The 26460-nt window shown below is 41.0% G+C and overlaps 1 protein-coding gene across 2 annotated transcripts in view; it reads left to right on the top strand.

The window, feature by feature from the left end:
* Positions 1 to 26460, top strand: part of c5h8orf34 (chromosome 5 C8orf34 homolog) — a 314780-nt gene that overhangs the window by 242625 nt on the left and 45695 nt on the right. Inside the window, exons 9-10 of one of the 2 annotated variants that reach the window (XM_048529760.2) lie at positions 12984 to 13075; positions 21627 to 21847. In XM_048529760.2, the coding sequence (XP_048385717.2) occupies positions 12984 to 13075; positions 21627 to 21847 (313 nt within the window). The remainder of the gene's footprint in view (positions 1 to 12983; positions 13076 to 21626; positions 21848 to 26460) is intronic. The other variant, XM_048529761.2, reaches the window with a different exon arrangement.

Genomic DNA, 26460 nt, shown 5'->3' with positions numbered 1-26460 from the left:
GATGGAATACTCCCCAGTTGCCTGGATGGGTGCGGCCCCAAAAACATTCATGAGGCTTGACACCATCCAGGACAAATCAGCCTGCTTGATTGGCACCACACCTGAAATCATACAAAAATGCTCAGTAGCAGTGTGTACTATCTACAAGATGCACTGCAGAAATTCACCAAAGATCCCTAGACAACACTTCAAGGCTGAGTCATTGAGTGTCTTTAAGACTAAGGTAGATAGGTTCTCGATTAGTAAGGATCATCGAGTGTTATGGGGAGGAGGCAGGAGAAGGGTGTTGAGAAATGTGTTAGCCATGATGGAATAGTGGGGCAGACTCAATGTGTTAAATGGCCAATTCTGTTCCTATATCTTATGGTATTCTGGTCTTCTTGACCTACTAGAAATATTCAATGGTTTACCTTGCACCCCATTCACCTGGTACCCAGGAACCCTGCTCTCCAGTGCCACACCCATTTGGCTCCCTAATCCCTCATTTACCTTACATACTTATCCTTTCAAAGGAATGGTAAAGTAGCTGTTCATGGTGTTGGACATTTAAATCATAGAATATAACAAATACTGTCATGAAACAGCTTCATGGTTTGTCTTCCCCCAACCATCTTGCATTTGTGACGACACTGTCGGATTTCAGGAGCATTCCACATATCTGCACAAACAGTGATTGGAAAGTAGATTTAGGTTCAGAAGTGCTACCCTTAGCCAAGCAAGTATGTAACCATTACAGTATGTAACCAGTGCCCTTTAATTTGATAGCTGTACAGAATAACTTGTGCATCAATGACTAAATTCCTGCGTAAGTAAATGAAATAACTGTTCAAACAAAATAAATTTTAAGCTATCTGGAACATTGTTAACCGTGAGGAGGACAGTGCAGAACTTTGAGGAACAGAAACAGAAATTGCTGGAAAAGCTCAGCAGGTCTGGCAGCATCTGTGAAGAGAAACCAGAGTTAACATTTTGGGTGCGGTGACACTTGCTCAGAACTTTGAGGAAGTTGATAAGTTGGTAAGTTGGTAGTATGAGTTTCCAGATAGATTTTAGAAGTTGGAGCAATTTTTTTTTCAGAAAGGAGAATTCTAAGAGAAGATTTAATTGAAGTTTTCAAAATCATGAGAGGTCTGGACTGAGTAGACATGGAGAAGCTAGTCCTGCTCATAAATGAATGAAGAACAAGAGGGCACAAACCTAAAGGTATTTTCCAAAGGAAGTAAATATGATGGGAGTGGAAATGTTTTGAGTCAGCGAGTGGTCTTGGCGTTGTTGGTGGTTGGGTGGATACTATCAGGAGACATCTTCAGTGAAAGCACATAAGCAACAGCTTTGGGGAAGGGTGGGTGGAGACCCCTCAGTGAAGACTTGAGGCAGCAGCGTGACATGAGAAATGGCCTCATGTCTGAGAGAAACAGCTTCCTATAAAAAGGTGCCAATCACGCTGGATATTGTATCAAATAAAACAATACTGTAATAAATCTCATGACAATCAGTGGGATTTCTGGTCCTCATACGTTGATAATGTTAAAGCGAAACAACACCCGGGGGAAAGGTTAAACTGAACTCTCTCTAAATTGACAATCGTTCACTATCTTTGGCTCAACCTCTTGGAACTCCCTTCCTGACAGTACTGAGAGTATATCTGAACCATGTGGACTGCAGCGGTTCAAGAAGGCAGGTCATCATCATCTTTTCAAGAGCGAAGTGGATAGGCAATTCATGCACATCTAGCCATTAAAGCCATAAATGAATCACTTTTAAAAAAGCCTATCTGGTCAGGTTTGGATGGATCAGTGGGAAATAATTGTAGCGTTGAGGTCAGGTTATTAAGATGGATTCAATTTTGGTTAGAACTGCATTAGTCAGTCTCTAGAGTGAATCTTTGATAATATAACCCTTAAAAATCCATTAAATATCTTCCAGTCATACAACAATTTTAACTTTAAATTTAATATCGATCTTGCTCTTTGTGTACTTTCCCTGCAGCTGTAACATAGAATCTGTCGCTCTGTTCTGTTATCCTAATGTACATTGTTTGGTATGATCTGCCTGAACTGCATACAAAATGAAACTTTTCACTGTACTTAGGTTCATGTGACAGTAATAAATCAAATCATATCATATAATTTGCACTTATATAGTATGTGATGAAGGGTGATTGTGGCATTGGTACAAAGGAAAATGTTTAAGGTGATTGGAGGAAGGTATTGGCGAGATGTCAGAGGAACGATTTTCACACAGAGAGTGGTGGGTGTGTGGAATGCACTGCCAGCAGTGGTCGTGGAGTTAGATACTTTAGAGACTTTTAAGCAACTCTTGGATAGGCACATGGAGGATAGTAAAATGTAAAATATGCCGGGTAGATTGATCTTATAAGAATAAAAGGTTGGAATGCTGCCTGATAATACTAATGTCTGACAAAGGATGTAGTGAAGGAGAAGTTACAGATTGGAGGTATAAAAGGAAGTTACACATTAGTCTCGTTGTACTACCGAGTGATTTAGGAAGCAGAGAGATTGCAGTTAGAATAGTGAAATATATCCTGAAGAAATTGATTTTATCTCGTGGAAATAACTGTTTTAGTTCAAAAATATTGGCCATACCCAGAGTTGTTGAATGACCACTAAAAGCATAAAAAATCAAATCTGGATTGTTTCCTAAATGTGTTATGGCTAGGGCGGCACAGTGGCACAGTCATTTGCACAGCTACCTCACAGCGCCAGGGACCTGAGTTTGATTCTAACCTGGGGTGACTGTCTGTGTGGTGTTTGCCCATTCTCCCGGTGTCTGCATGGATTTTCTCCGGGTGCTCCGGTTTCCTCCCACAATCCAAAGATGTGCAGGCTATGTGGATTGGCCGTGCTAAATTGCCCCATAGTGTGGGTTGGCCATGGGAAATGCAGGGTTACTGGAAAAGGGTGGGGATTGGTATCTGGGAGGGATGCTGTTTTGAAGGTCTGTGTGGACTCGATGGGCTAAATGCTTCCACACTGTAGCAATTCAATGAGATCTCAGAAGCATAAAATTAGACAGGAAGAGCAAGGTTCTTTCAAAAATGGAGATGACTTCGAAATTCAGGTATTGGATGCTATTTTAGAAAATTTAAATAAAGTGGATGAAATGTGAAGTGAGTGAGGCTAACATGCTGAGCACATCTTCTTTAATAAAACCTCAACAAATAGATTCTGAACTGAAATTAACAAACATAGAAACTAGTGCAGGTAAGAATGCCACGGTTCAAAATGTTGATGCTCGAGATGACATCTTAACTATGTTACCTCTAGCGAGTTTTGAGAAGATTTGTAGCTCAGGTTGAGGTTCTGGATGTGAGTTTGCTCGCTGAGCTGGAAGGTTAGTTTTCAGACGTTTCATCACCATTCTAGGTAACATCATCAGTGACAACACAGATGAGGAAGGACACCACTTTGATTGGGACAACACATCCATCCTAGGACAATCCAAACAGAGACACGCACAAGAATTCCTAGAAGCACACACAGATGAGGAAGGACACCACTTTGATTGGGACAACACATCCATCCTAGGACAAGCCAAACAGAGTTACGCACGAGAATTCCTAGAAGCATGGCATTCCAACCGGAACTCCATCAACAAACACATTGATTTGGAGCCAATCTACCATCCCCTGAGAAAAAGAACTGGAAATGACATCACCAATGCAGGAAATGACATCACCAACCCAAGGAAACCTAACCAGATAAATAGAAAGCGGGACACAACACCAGCGCTTCGTCGGAGGCTCACTGATGATGTTACCTAGAATGGTGATGAAACGTCTGAAAACTATGTTACCTCTGTCAGGGAAAGTCATTAAAATCAATATTTATTGGACTTTATCATTAAAAAGGAACTCAATGATATAAATTATGTAGAAAGCATTTCAGACAGGTGGTAAAGCCAGCAAATGTGCAAAGGTAATATGTTAAACAATTATTTACAATGGGAGATAGTTGGGAGAAAAGTGTATTTATTGCAATGAAAGAAAAGGGGAGTGAAATGAAATATTGATAAAAATGGAGAATGAATCAAAAATTGAAAATTTAAAAGGTGATACATCAGAAATCAGTCTGGATGTTAAGGAAGTTCTTCAAAGATGGGTAGCATGTTGTTTCATCTTCTAGAAAGGCTACTACATATTCAGAAATTGATTTTTGTAAATAGACCAGGATGAACACCTTTGGTTATTATTAATACAATTGTAGGGAATGTGATACCTATGAAATTACATCTGCAAAGATTCAATCCTGAAGAATTAGCACTAGTGAACAAAAGGATTCAGTTTGTGGGGGAATTGACATTATTGAACATACTAATCTGTTATGATGGTGCTGAAACTGGATGGATCACAACAATTCTGCATTTATTATGGTAACATCAATGTAGGAACAAAAGTGGACTTGTATCCTATTCCAAGAGTGAACAACTGCATTGAGTGAATTGGACATACATGATTTGTCACCAAAGTCAACTGGCTAAAAGGACATTTGCGAGTTCCATTAAGTGATTGACCGAGTGAAATATCAGGTTTTGTAAAACAGATGGATGTCAACAATGCAAAGCCACTCTGAATGAAAAATTGATGAGTGATATTCCATTGATGAACTATTAAAGCCATTGAAGCAATATAGAACTGTGGTCTACATTGACAGCTTGTCTTGCTTAGCCAAACTCGTAAGGACATTTCACCACTTGACTGAATTTTTTGATAGGCTCCAAAGAGTCAGTTCGGGTCTAAATCTGGTTTAAAGCTCATTTACCAAAGCAACAGTGACTTATTTGGCCACAATGTATGACAAGACCCAGTAGCACCTAGAAAATGAAAAAAAGGACCACTTTAGATTTTCCCAGGCCTGAGATGAAACAGAGCGTTTTGTGATGCGTTGGCTTGAGTTGATTATTACCGAATGTTTGTTGCGAGCATCTGTAGTGGCTCCTTTGCTAAAGAAAGGTAGAACATTTGAATGTGTACCTGAATGTCTGAATGACAACTTGCAAGCTGCACCTACAATCACAGCAGTCTTAGCAGCGTCAAATTCTGAGTAGCTATTCAACCTGTTTGATGTAGGTGCCAGCTCATGCAGACTTTTGGCCTTTTCTTTTGAAGAACTAATGCATGTCATCAGAAATAATCAATGCTGGGGAAAGAGACATTGTGTTTTACATTGGCTGGGCATCAGTTTGAAATCCAAACCACAGCAATGCAGAAGAAGTTGTTATGTACACAGACCACAAACCTTTGATTTTCTTTTTGGTTTTAATCCTGTTGCCAAACAATTTAACAAACATTCATATGCCTGGAACAAAAGCCAATGCTGTAGCTGATGCTTTGTCAAGAGCACACATGAAGGGAAATGAGTGCTATGATGCAAGTGGGTTTGTATATAAAAAGGTTGAAAAGAAACTCATTGAATGTTTAATGCCAATATATTATTACTGTTAACTTAATTTGGAAGTAGTTTTTTTTCCAAACTGGGGAGGTGATGGTCTATTGGTATTATCGCTGGACTGTTAATCCAGAGAGCCAAATGTTCTGGGGACCCAGCTTCGGACCCCACCATGGCACTTGGAATTTGAATTCAAAACATTATTCGGAAATAAGTATCTAATGATGAACATGAATCCATAGTCGAATGTCAGGAGACACTCACCTGGTTCACTAATGTTCTTTGAGGAAGGAAACTTCCATCCTTACCTGGTCAGACCTACATGTGGTTGATGATTAACTGCCCTCTGGACAATTAGGGATGGGCAATAAATGCTGCCTAGCAGGTGACACCCACATCCCATGAATGAATAAAAAAAAAGCCTCTTGATGATTTCATTCTTCCTTGTGGGAGGTATGATCAGAAGTCTCTGATACGTATAGATTTTAAAGTAGTGGCACACAGGTTTGGTTACCGCTTTGAAGAGTTTTTAGATTAGTTCACACGTCGGCGCAACATCGAGGGCCGAAGGGCCTGTTCTGCGCGGTATTGTTCTATTGCTCTGTTGTTCTATAAAGAAACTAGGCCAGACAGAAATGCCCCATCTAAGTTGCATAGCTACACAGCACTGTAATATTCCTCTGAATTTCCACACATGCTGATTGGCATGCCAATGCATTCACTCCTGATTTCAATTGTCAATCCCTTCCAAAAAAAACAGACAAAGTGCTGTTAGATAGTTCTTTGGGAATAATGACCTAACCCAATATATGTTCGAGAGTGAGGACCCCCCCAGAGTGTTAATGGAAGATTAGTTTAAAGGTGCTGGTTTATGACTGGGAGTGTAAATACTGTAGGCCATTAGCTTGTTCTTGGATCAGGATAATCAAGGATTTATTTTAGCTTAGGGAACCCCAAGGTTTACCATTTCAGACTGATTGGAGGAGAACTGACTGGAATCAGAAGAAAGTCCAGTTTGCCTGCTAGAAAGGAGCTCAAGATAGCCCTGAGGATGTACAGTTACTTCAGTGTAAAAGTTTCATTTGTGAAACTTTCAGACCAGCAGTATTTTATTAGAAATTCGTCCATTTTTCAAAGCTGAGAATGTTTAAGCTATCAGTTTTATGAGTGGTCCTGGAAGAGCACTTCACAGTTTGCATGAGTCATTGGTACGTAGGAGTAATATCCAGAGGAGGTATTAATTATAGCTCATCTGCTTTGATGTTAATTATCAGGCTGATGTGTGCCATTAGAACTTTGCTCCTGTGTGGACATGTTGACCAGAGAACTGAGGATAATCAGTTATTTGAAGTCAAGGATCTGATTTAGATGAGTTAGAGTTGAATTTTTGCGATAGATAGTATGGAAAAAAAAAGAGATGAGACTTCAGTTTGTGTATATTTTAAGATCGTTCAAGCTATACTTGATTTATTCGTTTTTTGCTTTTGCCTTTTCTGTTGCTAACGTGATTATCCAACCTTGCATGTCTGTGTTTCTGTGAATAACCACCAAGATGACTAAAATTTAAAAATTGATCTTTCAAGCCAGATTTCATTGTGAGATCGGACTCGCTTGGTAGCACCATCATAACAGATGTCTTTATCAGAGAAAATTAACATCAAATGTTGTTTTACATTCACTAAAGCAAGCAATTGACAATGAGTGAAAATATTGGGAACTGTGATCTACAGTGGGTTTGAGAAAAGCCTTGAGAAAACAGATTGTGTGGCTGGAAATAGTTACAGACACAGAGAAGATAAACGTCTTGCAGGAATTTAAATGTAAAGATATTAAGGTATGTGACCTGTCCTTGCATCCAAAGGAATTTGGGGAAACTTAAATTAATATTTAAGGATTATCCAGTAGCTTACTGTGCATTAATAAAAACAAGTTAGACCAAAAAAAGTAAGAAATTGATATTTATTGGTAGAGGTGTCAAATTGCTTTTGGATTATTAACTAATTAAGCAGAATAAAGTACTTTAGATACACGTTGAAAGATAAATAGCCACCTCAAATGTTAAATTCAAAAATCAGGTTCATACATTAAACATAATGTTTTGGTTAAGCTGATAATAATTCAGTTAGACCAGATTATAAGGTTGTTTTATCTGGTGATAAATGAAATGGTGATTTTGAATGGTGAAGCTGTGAAAATTCAGTTTGAGGTTGTTGCAAAATGTGAAAGAACTTTCCATTAAATCATCACCAAGGTCACAAGTTTAACTACCAAGGGATTAGGTCAGGATTTTTATTTAATTCACTTGTGAGACATGGGCATCACTGGCAGGACAGCATTTATTGCCTGTTCCCAAGGTGCCTTGAGAAAGTGGTGGTGAGCTGTCTTCTTGAACTGCAGTCTACCTGCGGTAGATTGGCCCACATTGCCCCTGCAGAGGGAATTCCAGGATTTTGACCAAGTGACAGTGAAGGAATGGCGATATATTTCCAAGTCAGGATGCTGAGTGGCTTGGTGTGAAAATTGCAGGTGATGGTGTCCCCATGTATGTGCTGCCCTTGTCCGTTTAGATGGAAGTGGTTGTGGGTTTGGAAGGTGAGACCTAAGGATCTTTGGTGAATTTTGTGTAGGATTTGCAATGGTAGGAAGTCATGAAGGTGGTGTGGCTTGTGGAGCGGGCTGTGAGTGGCTGGGAAATCTTTAAAGATTGAGATTGCAGAACTTCTGTGAAGGGTTTGTGCTAACAGCAGTTACTCTGAGAGTCTCTCTTAGTCAGCTGGGATAAATTTAAATACAAATGTTTCCATTGACAGATTTGGTGCATTATCTTGCCTGCCTTTTTTGTTTGGGAAAATGGGAAATAGGATGTTAATGTCAAAGAACTGTGGCAAAGCGCTCTTCACTTAGATATGAGTTCATGACCAATACTGGCCTGCCTTCTTCATGTGGGCCTGTTCAGGTAAAACTCCATCTCCAGCAGCTGTCGAGATTATTTTTAAATAGTCATAAAACCACACAGCATGAAAACAGACCCTTTGGTCTGACCAGCCCACACCAAACATAATCCCAAGCCAAACTAACCCCATGTGCCTACTCCTAGTTGTCATAAATATTTCTCTTCTCCTGTTACTCAGTTGTTTTACAGAGTTCACAAAATTCCCCATTTTGCATACAAGACATCCTGTGGTGTACCTCGTCAAAATCAGTTTTGAAATGTTATTTATTCCTCAGTTTCCTGTAAGACTTTGCTTTTATCTCTATCAATGATCCTTGGTTGACTGCTGATGCTTCCTGCTTTATACAGTAGCAAACAGATTTGAGTTTCAATTCACTATACTGTTCAGTTCTCTTAGTTCATGCTCAGTTGAATATTTGATTCCAGAGTTTGATAGTCTGTGTCGGAGATGCAGATCGATTGTAAGCAGTCAGCCACATTCCCATTCATTACTCAGACAGTAGAAAAGCATTTATCTTCAGAGCAATCCTCGAATTCTGTTTACAGACACTATCTTAAAGAACATGAAGTAAAGTCAGTTTCTCCTGTAGTTTGATTTCATTCAGAAAGGTTCTTGTTTTGTGCACTTAGGTTGGATTTAATCGCACCACTTGCAAGACAGTTTCCACAAGAATGAATAAAGATTTTCAAAGCTGTGATTCGAGATTTAAATATTTATTCATTGGATGAGGGTGATGCTGGCTAGGCAGCATTTATTGCCCAACCCTAATTGCCCAGGGGTTAACCACATGCCAACCCCATTGCTGTGGGTCTGGAATCACGTGTAGGCCAGATCAGATAAGGATGGCAGTTTCCTTCCCTAAAGGACATTAGTAAATCAGATATGTTTTTCCAACAATGGAACCAAGGTCATTTTTAGACTCTTAATTCTGGATTTTTATTGAATTCAAATTGCACCATCTGCCAAGGTGAGATTTGGAGCTGGGTCCTCAGAACATCACCTGGGTCTTTGGATTAATACTCTGGCAATAATACCACCTGGCCACCAGTTCCCCGAGGTAGTAGGGCAGCGCGGTGGCTCAGTGGTTAGCACTGCTGCCTCACAGCGTCAGACACCCAGGTTTGATTCCACCCTCTGGCAACTCTCTGTGCAGAGTTTGCACACTCTCCCTGTGTCTGTGTGAGTTTCCTCCGGGTGCTCTGGTTTCCTCCATCAGTCCAGGAAGATGTGCAGGCTAGGTGGATTGGCCGTGCAAAATTACCCATAGTGTTCAGGGATGCATTGATTAGGCGCATTATGTGGAATTGCTCTGGGTGAGATGCTTTGAGGGTCAGTGTAGACTTATTGGGCCAAAGGGCCTGTTTCCACGCTCTAGGGATTCTATGATAGTTGCATATAAACAGCAGAAAGTTGTTTTGAGAAAGCAGGTATTTGAGTGCAACATTGAACTCAACTTTATATTGGGATTTATTTTTACATGTCAAAGCAACAAACTCCTTAACCCAAATGAGTAGAAAACGGTGACTTTAATGTCCATACTGACCATTTCTCAGTAACCCATTTTGCAAGTTAAATGCCACAGGGCCAGGTATTGAAGCTTTTCGATGCTTTTTCCTTCAGCAGAAGAAAGCTAAAGCTGTAGAGTTGAATTTTGGGACTCACTGGTTTGGGTAAAGGCACAAAGGCAAGCAGGGAATGATAATTTTGGTTGGTATGTTGATTTCCTAACATCATTCCTGGCACTGGGAAGATTCACTGGGGTTGGAGAGTGTGACGCCCAAGTCCCATTGATCCATTAAAAAAACCAATAAACATTGTTAAAAAGCTTTTTTTGAAAATGCAAGTTCTGATTTTGATAGTGCATGCAGTTATGTGCTCCCCTATCATGGGGGCTGGACCAGCTGAATGGAGGCAGCCACACAGATGGGAACCAGATGAGGCGGGCCAGGCAGTTAAGTGGATCCCTCGATGGAGAGTGAATGGTGCAGAGAGCCTCTTTCACAGACAGCAGGTGGTAAGCGCTGGAGCATTGTGAGACTCTTGCCATTGTGGGGCAGAATATAATGTGGGAACTACCTCAGTGCAAAGAAAATGGGAGCTGGGAATGCGAGAATCCCAGAGGTGAATCCCTCTGCTGGAAGGTCAGAGACCTAGACATCAGGACAGCTGAAAAGAGGGATCAGGACAGGACGGACACAGAGGATTATAGAATCTACCGGTGGAGATAAAGCTAACTGGAGGTGACTGGGAACCTGCACTGCTGGAGATTGTGACTCTCCTGGTAAATTTTGCTTCTTTTGTTCCCTGGTTGGCTTCTGTATTACTTACCATTCCTTAGCAGTAACCATCAAATTCACTGTGATCCTGAAGATGTTCAATTCAGGCTCATTCCAACGATCTGCTGTTCATTTCCCACACATTCCAGGCAGACGGGATATTCCAGGGACATGTGGTTTCATGCCCATCACTGGTTTTACCCGGTCGCAGAGCATCATTGAGCAACTGTACAGTTAGACTCATAAGCAGCAAAAGTTTCCAGTCTCCCTTTGTCCAATTGTACTGGGACCACAACCTTCATGTGGGCACTCACTTTTCTGCCAGCCACCATGACTCCTTCACCCTCTATGAATCCAGACTGGCACAGCTCGTCATCTTGACCCTGGCAGCATCCTCCATTTAGAAAGAATGGCTTGACAAGCAAGATGGTTGCCCTACTAAAGAAAGAATACGATTAAACTAGAAAAAGGCAGAAAAGTGCACCTAGATTGGAAGGCTTGAGTTATAAAGGCAGGCTGGGTAGGCTTGACTTTTCTCTCTGGAGTTTAGGAGTCTGAGGGGTAACCTTATAGAGGTCTATAAAGTCACCAGCAGCATAGATAAGGTAGACAGCCAGCGGCTTTGCCCCATGGTAGGGTCTAAAATTAGAGGGCGTCTGTTTACCTTGAGGGGGGAGAAATACAAAAGAGCCCTAAGTGACAATTTTTTTCACACAGAGGGTAGTGAGTGGCTGGAATAGGCTGTCAGAGGTAGTGGTGGAGGTGAATACAATTTTGTCATTGATGAAACATTTAGACAGGTACATGGATGGGATAGGTATGAGGGGATATGGACCAAAAACATGGCCAAATGGGACTAGTTTAATTGTGAAAACTGGACTGTGTGAACAAGTTAGGCCAAAGGGCCTGTTTCCATGCTGTAAACCTCTATGAATCTATGATGAGCCATCTATGGGTAACTAAGGAAGTTAGGAATGGTAGATAATGAAATGTGAGGCTGGATGAACACAGCAGGCCCAGCAGCATCTCAGGAGCACAAAAGCTGACGTTTCGGGCCTAGACCCTTCATCAGAGGGTGAAGGGTCTAGGCCGGAAACGTCAGCTTTTGTGCTCCTGAGATGCTGCTTGGCCTGCCGTGTTCATCCAGCTCCACACTTTGTTATCTTGGATTCTCCAGCATCTGCAGTTCCCATTATCACAAGTTAGGAATGGTATTGAGTCAAAATAAAAATATTTACAATGCTGCAAACTCTGGCGGTAAATGAGAAGATCATTAGAAACTAGGATAACTAAAAGAGTAACAAAGAGGAGGAGTCAATGAGATTATAGGGCAGCACGGTGGCTCAGTGATTAACACTACAGCCTCACAGTGCCACGGACCCATGTTCAATTCCCGCTTCGGGCGACTGTCTGTGTGGAGTTTGCACATTCTTCCCGTGTCTGCGTGGGTTTCCTCCGGGAGCTCCGGTTTCCTCCCACAGTCCAAAGATGTGCAGGTTAGGTGGATTGGCCATGCTAAATTGCCCATAGTGTTCAGGGGTGTGTAGGTTATAGGGGGATGCTTCAAGGGGCGGTGTGGACTTGTTGGGCCGAACGGCCTGTTTTCACACTGTAGGGAATCTAATCTAATCTAATCTAAACTAATATGGTGCATAAAATGGAACAGTAAAAGCTTTGACAAGTATATAACAAAGAACCAAGTGGTTGACATAAGCATCCCTGAGGTGGGATGCGGATATAAATAATAGAAAATGAGAAAATAACAGAGGAAAGGTATTTTTTATCTTTCTTTCAGAATTGTTTATAGGATATGGGTGTCAGTGGCTAGGCAGTGTTTATTACTCATCCATAATTGCCTTGAGAGCAGTTACGAGTCACTCACATTGCTGAGGGTTTAGAGTATTTGATTTCAATCAAAAGACTTTCAATAAGCTGCAGTATCCTTGTTTTATCCATTCATGGGATGTGGGTGCATCCGGATTGCCCAATATTCATTGTTAATCCTAATGTTCTTTGAGAAAGTGATGGTAATCAAACCAAAATATGTACATCACCATTATATGCAAATCTTGCCTGAATTTAGACTGCTGCAGTGATAATGTATCAGCCCACTTGTATACAAGCTTTCTTCATGCAACGTTGTTATCTGATTTTTAAAAAAAATTCATTGTGAAAATAGTTTGGAAGTGTTCGTATTCTTGTATCGCTCATAATCCATTGTTATTCAATCTACATGATCTGTTCTATTAACGCAATAGGTTTTAACTTGCTGGTACTTATGGCTTACCAAAGCACATTAAATTGGGCACTAAATGATTAATACATGTTTATATTGCTTTGCCTAGATTCCAGGGAAATAGTTTAAATGAAGAATCTGACAATGGATCACAAGTATCACACCCCCATGAGCAAGCAGTTCCTGAGTCCCGCGCAGTGTGTGAGTAAGAATGTTTGTATTGCAAAGAAAAAGTGAGTAATTTTCCGATTAAGTTTTTCTGGATTGACAGGTGAGTTACAAGCTTACAATGCTAATCATCCAGAAGCTGTTGCTGAGATAGAATTAAGCCTCAAAACTTTTTCAATTGTTGCATGGGATGTGAGCATCGTTGACAAGTCCAGCAGGTCATGTAAAACCTAATTACCTTTGAAATGGCTTGCTAGGTCATTTCAGAGGGCAGTGTAGATTCAGCCAAATGACCATGGGTTTGGAGTCGTAAGTGGGCCAAGCATGGTGAGGTTAGCCAATTTCTTTCCCTCAAGAATATTCGTAATACAGCTGAGATTTTACAACAATGTTTTTGTGCTAAACATCAGTTAACTTTTCTGTTTTTAGCCTTTTGTTAATTGAATTCAAGGATCATCATGCGGTGGGATCCAGGCCTCTGTCTCCTGGATCTCTGGGTTGCTAGGCTAGTGACAATACTCTTGTGCTTTCGCAAATATTAGGTTCTACACGATGAATGTGCCCTAAAATTCTTTTATACTAAGGCAACTCAACACTAACAGTTGGATTACATAATCCATGTCTGTGCATCTGCTATGGTGACATCAACCCTTAACTTTTAAAATCAGTGGGCTAGTCTCTCCAAAGAGTCATAGTGGCTCAGTGATTAACACTGCTGCCTCACAATTCAAGAGAACTGGATTCAATTCCAAGATAACAAAGTGTGGAGCTGGATGAACACGGCAGGCCCAGCAGCATCTCAGGAGCACAAAAGCTGACGTTTCGGGCCTAGACCCTTCATCAGAGAGGGGGATGGGGAGAGGGCTCTGAAATAAATAGGGAGCGAGGGGGAGGCGGACCGAAGATGGAGAGAAAACAAGATAGGTAGAGAGGAGATACTCCCCCTCTCTCCCTATTTATTCCAGTTCCCTCTCCCCATCCCCTTCTCTGATGAAGGGTCTAGGCCCGAAACTTCAGCTTTTGTGATCCTGAGATGCTGCTTGGCCTGCTGTGTTCATCCAGCTCCACACTTTGTTATCTTGGATTCTCCAGGATCTGCAGTTCCCATTATCATGGATTCAATTCAAGCCTTAGGTGAGTATTTGTGTGGAGTTTGCACATTGTTCCTGTGCCGGTAGCAGGGTTCCCCTAGTGCTCTAGTTTCCTCCCACAGTCCAAAGATGCACAGGTTGTGTCGACTGGCTATACTAAATTGCCCATTGTGTCCAGGGATAGCCTGGTTAGGTGAATTAACCATGGGAATTGCAGGGTTACAGGTAGAGAGTAGGGGAATGGGTCTGGGAGGGAGGCTGTTTGGAGGGTCTGTGTGGACTCAATGGGTTGAACAGTGGGGATTCAATGAAGAGATATGGGGAAATCTGAAATCTGAAATATATATGCAAATTTCATTGATGTCTAGTAGCAAAGCCACTCTTAAATTTTAAATATTTTTGGAGGCAAAAGAATGATTATGGAATTGTTAAGGTACAGAAGAAAGACTTGCGGCCCACTGTATCTTCACGTTTTACCTTAGTGTTAATCTCCTGCCTATTTCCTGTTACCATTTGCACTGTTTTTATTTAAATAATCATCCAATACCCTCTTAAATGCCTCGATTCATGCAGTACATTACACTTTAGGAAGTTCATTTCCACACTGTACTTACAGTGTGAAAAGGTTCTTTTCTCATCTTGCATTTACTTCTTTTGCAAATCATTTCACAACTGTGCTCTCTGGTTCTCAATCCATTTACAAGTGGGTGCAGTTTCTCCCTATTTACTCTGTCCAGACTCTTTGTGATTTTGTAAATTTCTATCCAATCTCTTCTTAGCCTTAGAGGGGAGAAAAATACTTCTCCAATCTTTATTCATATGCTAACGTTTCTTATTCCCGGTAGCATTGTTGTAATAGGTCTTCTGCCCTCTCTCTGGTGCATTTACATCCTCATGCAGAACTGTACACAATACTAACTACAGGCAGTACCTGTATACTAGCGTTCTGTATTGCATCCACCTTTTGTATTTTGTTGCCACCTAGCCACTCAAACTACCAATTTGCCAATGTTCTTTTGAAGTTATCCACTCTCTGCCTCACAGTTTACACTTCTCGCAAGCTTTGCATGATCCATAAACTTTGAAACTGTCCTGTAAACACGATGCTCTGAATCATTTATATGTCAAGAAAAGCAATCCCAAACCATGGAGGACTCCAATAGAAACCTTCTTTAGTCCAAGTAGACACATGAACAATAACTTTCTTTATTTTACCTCTCAACCAATCTTGTATCCATGTGACTACTGTCCATTTTATTCCATGACCTATAACTTCCCTCACAAGTCTCTTGGATGACATTATATTGAATGTCTCTTGGAAGTCCATGTAGACAACATCAACAGCTTTGCCCTCATTGACCTTCTCTGTTTCCTCTTATCAAGTTAGCCATGACTTTCCCTAAACAAATTTGTACTAGCTCTTGTGAGTTATTCCAATTTTTCCTCGTGACTACCAATTCTATTTTGAATAATTATTCCCTAATGCTGAAGTTAAATGGACTGATCTGTAATTGCTGGGCCTAATTTGACAACTTTTATTGAGAAAGGGCCTAATGTTTGCAATTCTCCAGTCCTCCAGTACAAACTCCAACTTTGGAGAAGAGTAAAGGATTATTGCCGGGGCTGTTACAATTTCCACACTCACTCACTTCAGTATCCTGGGATACTGACAGTTGACCCAATCTGACTTGTCCTTATCAATTTTAAACCCTTCATGTAACAGTTTTCTTTTCTGTTCCCATTGCTTGTGCAATATTTGCCTTGTAAGTAAAGTCAAACGCAGTGTTTCACTTGAACACCTCAGTAATGTTTCTTGCATCTATGTGTAAATCCCCTGTTTGAACCCTAATTGGCTCAATTTCTCCTATTACCATTCTTTCACTAAATGTAAGCATATAGATAACTTTGAAATTTCCTTTGACATTAGCTGTCAATCCCTTCTTTTTTCCATTATTCTGCTTTACTTCTCATACTTGCTTTGTCACCCCCTTTCTGAACCTTCGACCTTTCCCTTTTGAGAACTGATCTGATAATCCTCAGCTCCACCTTCCTGCTTTAAGCTCGGAACTGTTAATTCCCTTGCTGATTAAAAACCTGATTATCTCATAGAGTCAGACGTCTCGGAAACATGCCCTTTGGCTCAACTAGCCCATGCCGGCCATAATCCCAAACTAGTCCTACTTGCCTGCTCCTGGTTCATATCCCTGCAAACATTTCCTATTCATGTACTTATCCAAATGTCTTTTAAATATTGTAACTGCACATGCATCTCCCACTTCCTCTGGTAGTTCATTCCACACGTGTGTAAAAAAAGTTGCCCTTCAAGCCCCTTTTAAATCATTCTCCTCTCACCTAAAAATTGTGCTCCCCAAAGTTTTGAAATCCCCCACCCTATGGAAAAATACACCCGCCATTGACGTTATCAATACCTTTCATGATTTTATAAACCTCAATAAGGTCACCTCGCAACCTCTGACGTTCCAGTGAAAAAAGGTCCCAGCTTATCCAGCCTCTCCTTATTACTCAAATCCTCCATTCCGAGCAACATCCTGGTAAACCTGTTATGAACCTTCTCCAGCTTAATAATATGAAGATAGTTAACGACCCAGCCTGTACAGCTCTCTGCAGCATGGAATTTCATAGACTCAATACCTGTTAAAATAAGATGTTCCTCCTCATCTCTGTCTAAGACGGGCAACTCTTTGCTCTGAGATTAGGGCCCCTGGTTCTGCAGGGGGAAGCAGCTTTTACCTTGTCAAGCCCACTAAGTATCTTACATGCTTTAATCAGGTCAACTTTAAGCACCAATCAGTACAGACACAACCTACTCACTCTCCTCTTAAGAAACTCCCTCCACACCTGGGATAGACCTAATGAATCTTCTCTGCCCAACCTCCAATTGCAATACATCTTTTCTTAGATAAAGGGACCAACGCTGTATTCTATTTTTGGTCTGACTTTAAATCCACGTCAATGCAATTTTGTCAGGGCTGGACAGATGAAATGTGAGGATGAAGCTATCCCTGGCTGAGAGTTCCAAAACAAGGACTCAGGCCATTTCAGACGGATGAGTAGAAAAACTTTCACCCGGAAAGTGGATAAGCCTGTGAAATCCTTTACCACAGATGATTGAGGAGTCACTGAAAATGTTTGAGAACTAGTAAAGTAGATTTTCAGAGGCCAGAAGTGTCAAGGGGCATGAAACATAGGAATAGGAGTAGGCCATTCAGCCTTTTGAGCCTGTTCCTCCATTTAACACGATCATGGCTGATTGAACACTTCAATGCCTTTTATCCACAATATCCCCATCACCCTTTACACTATTGGTAATCAGAAATTGGGAGAGCATGAGAATATAGCATTGGGCTAGAGGATCAGTCATGATCATATTGAATACTGTGCTGGGCTCAATGGGCCAAATGGCCTACTCCTGTCCCTATTTCATTCTTCTTATGTTTTTAGGAAAGTTTAAACAGGTCTAGACTTAATATCTGAAAGGAGGAGATACTCAGGTAAGCTCAGATTTTATAGCCTTGATACTTTAGGAATGTGAGGAGTGTAATGGGCAGGAGGGAGAGAGGGGAGCATTTGGAAAATAAAAAGGACAAATATCGAAGTCGCACTGAATTTAATGGGAGGACCCCATTCTACACTTCCTCTTCCATTTCCCAAACAGCAGCTGAGCAGACAGACACATTGGCTTCAGTTCATAGAAGGAAACTGGTAGCAGGAAACCTCGAGAATAGATGCTGGAAATTTGAGGGAGGAAGGAGTGAGACATGGGAAATTGACAGGAGGTAGTAGGAGCCTTTCGCGAATGGAAAAGAGCTAGACAATTATGCGAGAATGGAGAGAGAAGCTGCTACAAGCGGAGAAGAAGCCAAAGGTGACCTTAAGGGTACGTGAAAGTACTCTTGTTGCTCCTTGCTCAAATCAAGTGACCTGTGAAGCACATATCACCATAAACTCATATTTTCTATCCCTCTTTTCAGACCTCCTGAGCTCCGGGAAATTCTGCAGCAATGATCAGGTTTTAATCAGACTCTCAACTACGTAATGCAGGTCTGATTGAAATATCTTAATGCTGTGTCCCATCTCTCTGCACTCAGACAGCTGTATGCTACAAAACCTTCTGCCATTAAAATGTTAACAAATATTTCCAGGGTGGGTTGAGGATACGTTCACAATTTCTTAAAGCTTTGATCTGCCAACTGAATATATCTGGTCATCATTAGGAAAACAAATGCTGTTGTCACCTTAGTTACAAAGGGAATGAGACATTACAGAGATCTTGTTGAGACCACCAGTGTGGTACCATAGGCAGCTTTGATTTCCTTACCTAAGGGAGGACATTATTTACTTAGAGAGTGCAAAAAGACTGAAATCTGGGAATGGCAGGCTCTCCTAAGACGAGGAATGTAGCCTAGCCCTTTATTCCACACAGTTTAGGAGAATGAGGTGATATCATGGGAACATTAGAAATTCTTAAGGGGCTTGAAAGTTTAAATATTTCTCTTGGCTAGGGAGTGTAGAACTTAAGGCCACACTTTCAGAATAAGGGGTTGGCCATTTGGAGCTGAACTGAGAAGAGATTTCCTGAATGAGAACGCTCTGCATCTTTGAGTTCTCTTCCCTAGAGAGCTGTGAATGCTCAGTCATTGAGTATCATCAAAACTGAGCTCAATGAGTCTAATATTAAGCGGATCAAGCATTATAGGGACAGCGAATAATGCGAGAGAAGCTGAGTCATGATCTTATTGAATGATAAAGCATGTTGAAAAAATGAACGCCTGCTTCTCCGATTACTTATAACCCCTGGGGATTAATACAGAGGTCATCTTAACTCTAAAGATCAAATGTTAGCAAATAGCTGTAAGGTTCGAACAACTCCAAGTTATAAGGAGGGGTGCTGTACTCTTTCAAATAAGTGATTCACATCATTTCATATTTTAGCACATTTGTAAAATCTTCCATTCAAAATCAACAAAGAATTCGATGACTAAAATTATGCCACTTATCTAAAGTAGTACATCAGGTGAAAGATCCTGTGTGAAACTGATTCAACTAGACTGCAAATACCCCACTTTCAAGCAATCCTAAAGGATATTAATTCAGAAGGACCACATGATTCACATTGAAACACTGAGCACAACATTGATAACACCCTACTCAATATAGTCAGATTCTACCACACTTGGAAAGAAAGGCACATTTCCTGTTGTGCTGTTAATTCCCGTTTTTAAGTGGGAACACTGCCCTCCTTTATATGTGATTAGCTCAAACATTGAGGACTGTTTTATGCCAATTTTTTGCTGTGCAAAGTTCTTCAGAAAGAGTTTTCTTGACCTGATCTGAGGCAAAAACATGGGTGGTAAATATTGCCGCCACTGTGCATTAGTAGTGAGCGGAGTGAATGTTGAAGGTGGTAGATGCAGTGCTAATCAAGCAGGCTGCTTTGTCATTCATGGTGTCAAACTTCTTCACTGTAACCACGCCCATCCAGACAAATTTGTGTCGCATACAGAGAGCATGGTTAAAGAGGCATTTGGCCGCTTGTATTCATTGCTCAATCCTTTAAGTATAGGAGTTGCAATGTTATGTTGAGATTGTACAGGACATTGGTGAAGCCTCTTCTAGAATACAGTGATAACACAGTGTGGAGCTGGAGGAACACAGCAGGCCAAGCAGCAAGAGAGGAGCAGGAAAACTGATGTTTTGCGGTGGGACTCTTCTTCAGAAATTTCTGAATTTTGGAAGAAAAATCCAGGCCCGAAATGTCAGCTTTCCTGCTCCCCTGATGCTGCCTGGCCTGCTGTGTCCCTCCAGCTTGGCACTGTGTTATCCCTGACTCCAGCATTGGCAGTTCTTACTATTTCTGGAATACAGTGTCCAGTTCTGATCACCCAGTCATGGGAAGAATATTATCAAGCTGAAGAGGGTTCAGAAGAGATTTATCAGGATGTTGTTGGGTATAGAAGGTCTGAATTTTTAAGCAAGGCTGGATTGGTTGGGACATTTTTTAGTGGAGTGTAGGAAGTTGAGAGGTGACCTGACAGAAGTTTATAAAATAATGAGAGGCACAGAGAGAGTTAATGATAGTTGTCTTTCTCCAAAGATGGGGAATTTCGAGACTAGGGGACAAGTTTTAAGGTGAGAGTAGAGAGATTTAAAAAAGACAGAAGAAGCAATTTTTTTAGACATAGCGTGTTTCATGTGTGGAATGAACTTCCTGAGGAAGTGATGGATGCGGGTATAATTATAATGACACCCATGCGGGTATAATTATAAAAGACATTTTAATGGATATATGAATAGGAAATGTTTGGAGGGATATGTACCAGGAGCTGGCAGGTGGGACTAGTTTAGTTTGCGATTATGTTTGGAATGGACTAGTTGGGCCTAAGGGTCTGTTTTCATGCTATATGACCCTATGACTCTAAGTGGAGACTATTCTATCCCACTCCTGACTTGTGCCTTGTACATGGCAGACAGGCTTTGATGAGACAGGATGTGAGTCACTCCCCACAGAATTCCTAGTTCCTCTCTGACCTGTTCTTGTAGCTACAGTATTTATATTGCTGGCCCAGCTCCGTTTCTCACCATTGGTAATCCCTAGGATGGTGATAGTGGGAGACCTAGTGATGACAATGACACTGATCATCAAAGAGCGATTGTTCAATTCTCTCTTGTTAGAGCCGATAATTGTCTTGCGCTAATGTGGCGGGAATGTTTTGTATGCACCATCTGGAATTCATCTGATGCCTACATTAATATATAGTGCAGTGTGGTTTTGGCACAGAATAAGCATGTTTACACATTACTTGGCATATTGAACACTTCATTGCTTGTTTTATGGCTTTATAATGGATGCAGTGTTCTTGACTTTCTGTGCTATGAAATAATAGAACATTAGGGGGCATTATTGTGTTCTCTGTGGTGAATGAATGATATTAGTCATTCCTTACACTTGGCTGTGCTTGCAGCCTTTCTACTTTCTACTGGCCTGCTTCCATAATGTAAGGATTCCATGATTCTGTGATACTGGAAGTTACTGTAAATTAGCGCGGCATGCTTAGCAGAGGATCTAAATATGGCAAGTTATAGAGTTACCTTCAATTAATCAGATCGAAGAATCACTAGTGAGCTGTGCAGAGACTGAATCAGGAAATGCCAATTAGATTCTTAATTCAATACCAAATCAGGTTCAGAAGTGAAATAAAGAGTAGGAAGTAAAGTGAGATGAAAAGAGAGTAATCAAATATATATACATGAAAAGTCAACATTTTTGAAAGGTAAAATTTCAACAATATTTGAAACCTAAAGGAATAAGATTCCACACTTTTAAAAGTGCCAGAGAAAACACATGCAACATGCCTCATTGCCTACAGCCTGGTGGCTGTGACCTCCGTAACTGTGGAGTGCTTAAAGAGGTTAGTGATGATTCATATCAACTCCACGCTCCTAGCCTGATTTGATCCTTTGCTTTTCACCAGGCTGCAACAGATCCACAACAGACGCTACCTCCCTGACCCTACAGTCATCCCTGGAACATCCGGATCACACAGATACCTATGTCAGGCTCCAACTTATTGACTACAGTTCTGCCTTCAACACCATAAATCCAAACAAATCCATCTTCAAACTCTGGGACCGAAACCTCTGCTCGCCCCACTGTAACTGGATCCTTGACTTCCTGACCCACAGATCGCAGTCAGTAAGGATGAACGGCAACACTTCCTCTGCAATAAGCCTCAACACCGGTGCCCTGTAAAGCTGTGTACTCAGCCCCCCTACTGTACTCCTTATATACACACAACTCTGTAACTAAATTCCACACCTACTCCATTTACAAGTTTGCTGATGTTGTAGGTTGGATCCGAAACAACAACAAGATAGAGTACAAGAAAGAGATAGAGAGTTTAATGGCATGGTCTAAAAACAACAATCTCTCCATCAATGTCAGCAAAATGAGGGAGAGGGTTATTGACTTCAGGAAGCGGAGTGGAGGGCATGTGCCAGTCTGTATCAATGGCGCTGAAGTAGAGATGGTCAAGAGTGTTAGGTTCCTGGGAGTATCGATCATCAACAATCCGTCTTGGACCCCCCAATGTCGATACGCCAGACAAGAAAGCACAAACAGTGTCTCTGTTTGTAGGAGGCTACGGAAATTCAGCATGCCCATAAAAATTTGTAACAATTTTTACAGATGCATAGAAAGGATCCAACCTGGATGCATAGCAACTTGACAGTGGCAACTGCTTTTCCCAAGACCACAAGAAACTACACTGAGTTGTGAACACAGCCCAGTCCATCAAACAAACCAGCCTTCCAACCATTGACTCCACCTATACTTCCTGCTGCCTCGGTAAAGCAACCAACATAATCAAAGGCCCCTCACAGCTTGGTTACCCTCTGTTCCACCCTCTTCTGTCAAGCAGAAGATATAAAAGGTTGAAAACACATACCAAAAGATTGAGGAACACCTTCTTTCCCACTGTTGCCAGACTTTTGACTGGACCTCTAAAATGTTAATGTTAATCCTTCTCTCTCTGCACCTTCTCTGTGGCTGTAGCACTGTACTCTGCACTCTGCTACCCTGATGCACTGTGCATGGTACGATCTGCTTATATAGCATACAATACAACACTTTTCACTGTTTCTTGGTAGATGTGACAATAATAAATCAAATCAAGTCAAATCAAATGTTAATTTTTGGTACTTAAAGTTTTGTTTGGCCATAATCAAATCATATCAAGCCATCAACACATTACAACAATATTTGCCTCACAATGGACAAGATGTAAGACTTTCTGGTGAAGTTAGTGGGAACCTATATTGCAACTACAGCAATTCTGTGCCCTTCCATGTCCATAAATGCTGACTGTGTTTGCTAAGTTATTGTCGTGAAGTTTTAGAGGTACAGGTTACCACAGTACAACTTCCTACAATGTGTGTAAAACTGTGCATGTGCAGTCACCATAAGATGTGGTCCAATTAAAACTTGAACAATGGAGTGTATGGCTAGCTTCAATTTTATTCCTCCTGAAAATGCAGCCCATAGTGAGACTGAAGTGATTTTGTTGAACCTTGTAGCAATACTGATGTAAATGGCTGACATTGCATTCTGATTGTCTTGTGCTCTGAGTTTCTTCTGATTGGCTGCATAAGTCTCAGAACCTCTTCATCACTCTTACCTGTCAAAAAAGAATGGGTTGGAGTTTTATGACTTCCCAAAGCATCAAATAAATCCTCATTCCCTTGTTTAACACCTTATGAAAGTACATATGAGAATCTAGCTCCCAGGGCCTAGGGATGATGACATCTGACTCAATGTCTAGATATCTTTTACTGCTCATTTTAGAGTCATAGAGTCCTACAGTATGGAGACAGGCCCTTCAGCCCAAACTGGACCATGCCACCAAAATGTCCATCCATTTTAATTCCACTTCCATGCACTTGGCCCATATCCTCCTAAACCCCTCCTATCCACATATTTGATAAGTATTTTGGTGGTGTATTTTGATAAGTTAATTAATTAACCATTAATTTTATTACCGTCAAGATGATGAGTGAGTATATGACGCTTCCTCTTAGAGCATCAGAAATAAAAGCCAGACCACAAGTTCTTTCAGTAAATGTTACATATTAATTACAAGCGATAACTAAAAGCTGGTGTGATTGTGAGTATTTATTAGATATGCGTAAATGCAATCAAAGTTAACTGGTAGTTGAGTGGCAGGATATTAATGGGCAGCGTGATTGAACAAAACAAGCAACAACATTCAGGCAGGAAATTCAGTGGTTCACTGTTAATCAACACTAGCAGATGGTAAGCATTAACCACAGCACCATCTGAGACTGTAAATTGGTGAGATTGTTTCAAGAGTAATTCCTTAGATAGCTGACAATTAACAGCCTTGAATAACCAGTCTACCAAATAGCCCAACCCTGCCTGTCTGTTTTAGAATGCTCTGACTTTACACAATCCTCACTACCAGTGATGCGATTAATCTAATCTCTCTTCTTCCTTGGGAAAGAAGTGCTGGCTTCTAGAATGCTGAGTCAGCAACTCTCTTTATGGCAAACTTATCTGTTTCATTTGGATCTTTTATTTTGACTGAACTCATAATAAATATGGGATCATATCTGAGGTCCAATTTTCTATATCCCTGTTCATATAGCTCTGGTTCATCAGTATATCAGAGTATTTTCCTGGTATTGTGACATTGCTGCCTTACAGCACCAGAGAACCTGGGTTCAATTCTACCCTTGGGCGGCCATCTGTGTGGGTTTCCTCCAGGTGCGCTGGTTTCCTTCCACAGTCCAAAGATGTGCAGCCAGGTGGATAGGCCATGCTAAATTGCTCATAGTGTCCAGGGATGTGCAGGTAAGGTGGGTTATCCATGCAAAATACAGGGATAGCGAATGGGATGCTGTTTGGAGGGTGGTGCCAACCTGATGGGCCAAATGGCCTGCTTCTACACTTTAGGGATTCTATAGGTGTAAACATTAGACTTGTAAGCAAAGGTAGCTTTATTGACAAATTTTCATAAAAGTTAAATTGTAGCCTCATTTCAGGAGGAAGAAATGAGACTGTGACCTTTAATTCCCCATTCAACAATACTCTCATGTCTCTTTATGTGTTTCTGATATACCCATGATCCTAAATAATCCTGAGTCTGCTAGGAATTAGACCAACAACAAATTTTAGATTCCTAATGAGATTTGCAATGCAGATCACTTATGCTTGCAAGAAGCTGCATATATTCATATTTGCAGGGACTTCTGGGTGTTTTTTTTAAATTGAACAAACACATGGGGTCTTAGTGGCCTGGTGTATTTTCATGGTAACACCTTGACCATTTGGAGTCAACTTACCCACCAGTTGACACCCTTTGATCGTTGAATATAAATTGTTGTTCCTTTCGAAATTTGACGTTCCTGCTTTTGTTCTGACGAGTGCAAAATGAAAGCTTTCAAAAGCGTGTCCTTTTATCAGCAATTCTCATGTTCATGAGTCATGATGTGGAGGTACCAGTGTTAGACCAGGGTGGACAAAGTCAGAAGTCACTTGATACCAGGTTATAGTCCACCAGGTTTATTTGAAATCAGAAGCTTTCAGAGTGCTGCTCCTTTGTCTGGTGAAGTCACCCAACCTCGTGGCTACCATCGACACTGCAAACTGCCAACTCAAAGTGGAGAGGATCTCCAAGAAGATCACGCATAGACATAGATGTCAAGTTTCTACAGAGATGCAAGAGAACAGGCAAGGTCCTGAAGGAAACTACAGATCACAAACCTACTCAAGTCAACCCATAACACTGACTACACCGAGAGGCTGTGCCATCACACATCTTGCATGCTCCCTAACCATCTTGTATGCCAGCTCTACAGTAGCTGCTATGACTTTGAAATCAAAATAGAGTCCATATTCTCAGCTTGCACGCAGAAAACAGCTGACCAGCTATGAGACACTACTGAGCACTTCACCTGACGAAGGAGCAGCACTTCAAAAGCTTGTGATTTCAAATAAACCTATTGGACTATAACTTGACGTCATGTGACTTCTGACCAGGTTCATAGGTTTTAGAGGTATAACTTTTAGTTTTAGTTTTAATAATTGAAATGTATATGTAATATTGGTGGGGGAATAAAACCATGATGAACACCTAGAGACAGAAAAAGCACAGAGATTCAATGATAATATCAATTCAAAAGGTAGTTCATGTTTACCAGACAATAGTAGACTATATGAGTGAAAGGCTTAATACAGCAGGCTGTTCTACTTTGCTAAAGAGCTGGGGACATAATGTCTGCCGTTATTTGTGTCAAAAAATACAATGTATTCATATTGTGTAGTGATTGGAACACTGGTAGCTGGGTGGATCTCATAGTTTATGAGTTTTCTGATTGGGGCTGTTAACCTGGGCCAATCAAGGAGCCCTGGATGACAGATAGAAACAGGGGATTGGGAATCTCCTTACTTCAGGGACTGACTCCGAGCTGCCTGGTTACAGCCAACGTGCGGTGCACTTGTAAATAATGCATGACTTGCTCACAGGATATCAGCCTACGTACAGTTATTTCATGTGGTTTTCCATAATTAGGGAAAGCTTTGGAAACAGAAGAGAGTTCATTTACATTGCTGCTTGGGAACAGACCATGTGTGTAACATTGCCATAGAGATGGGTGGAGCTTAGTGAGATTTCTGTTTTAAGTAACCATTGTGAATGCAGTTAGATTTAGCCAGTAGGCTAGGATAGGAAGAGAACAGACTATGTCAATTCTGTGTCTTGTGTAGCTTGTAACTCTTGGAAGTTAAGAGTT

The sequence above is a fragment of the Stegostoma tigrinum genome, chromosome 5 (genome assembly GCF_030684315.1).
Source record: "Stegostoma tigrinum isolate sSteTig4 chromosome 5, sSteTig4.hap1, whole genome shotgun sequence".
Classification (NCBI taxonomy): domain Eukaryota; kingdom Metazoa; phylum Chordata; class Chondrichthyes; order Orectolobiformes; family Stegostomatidae; genus Stegostoma; species Stegostoma tigrinum.
This window is presented reverse-complemented; position numbering and strand designations above follow the sequence as displayed.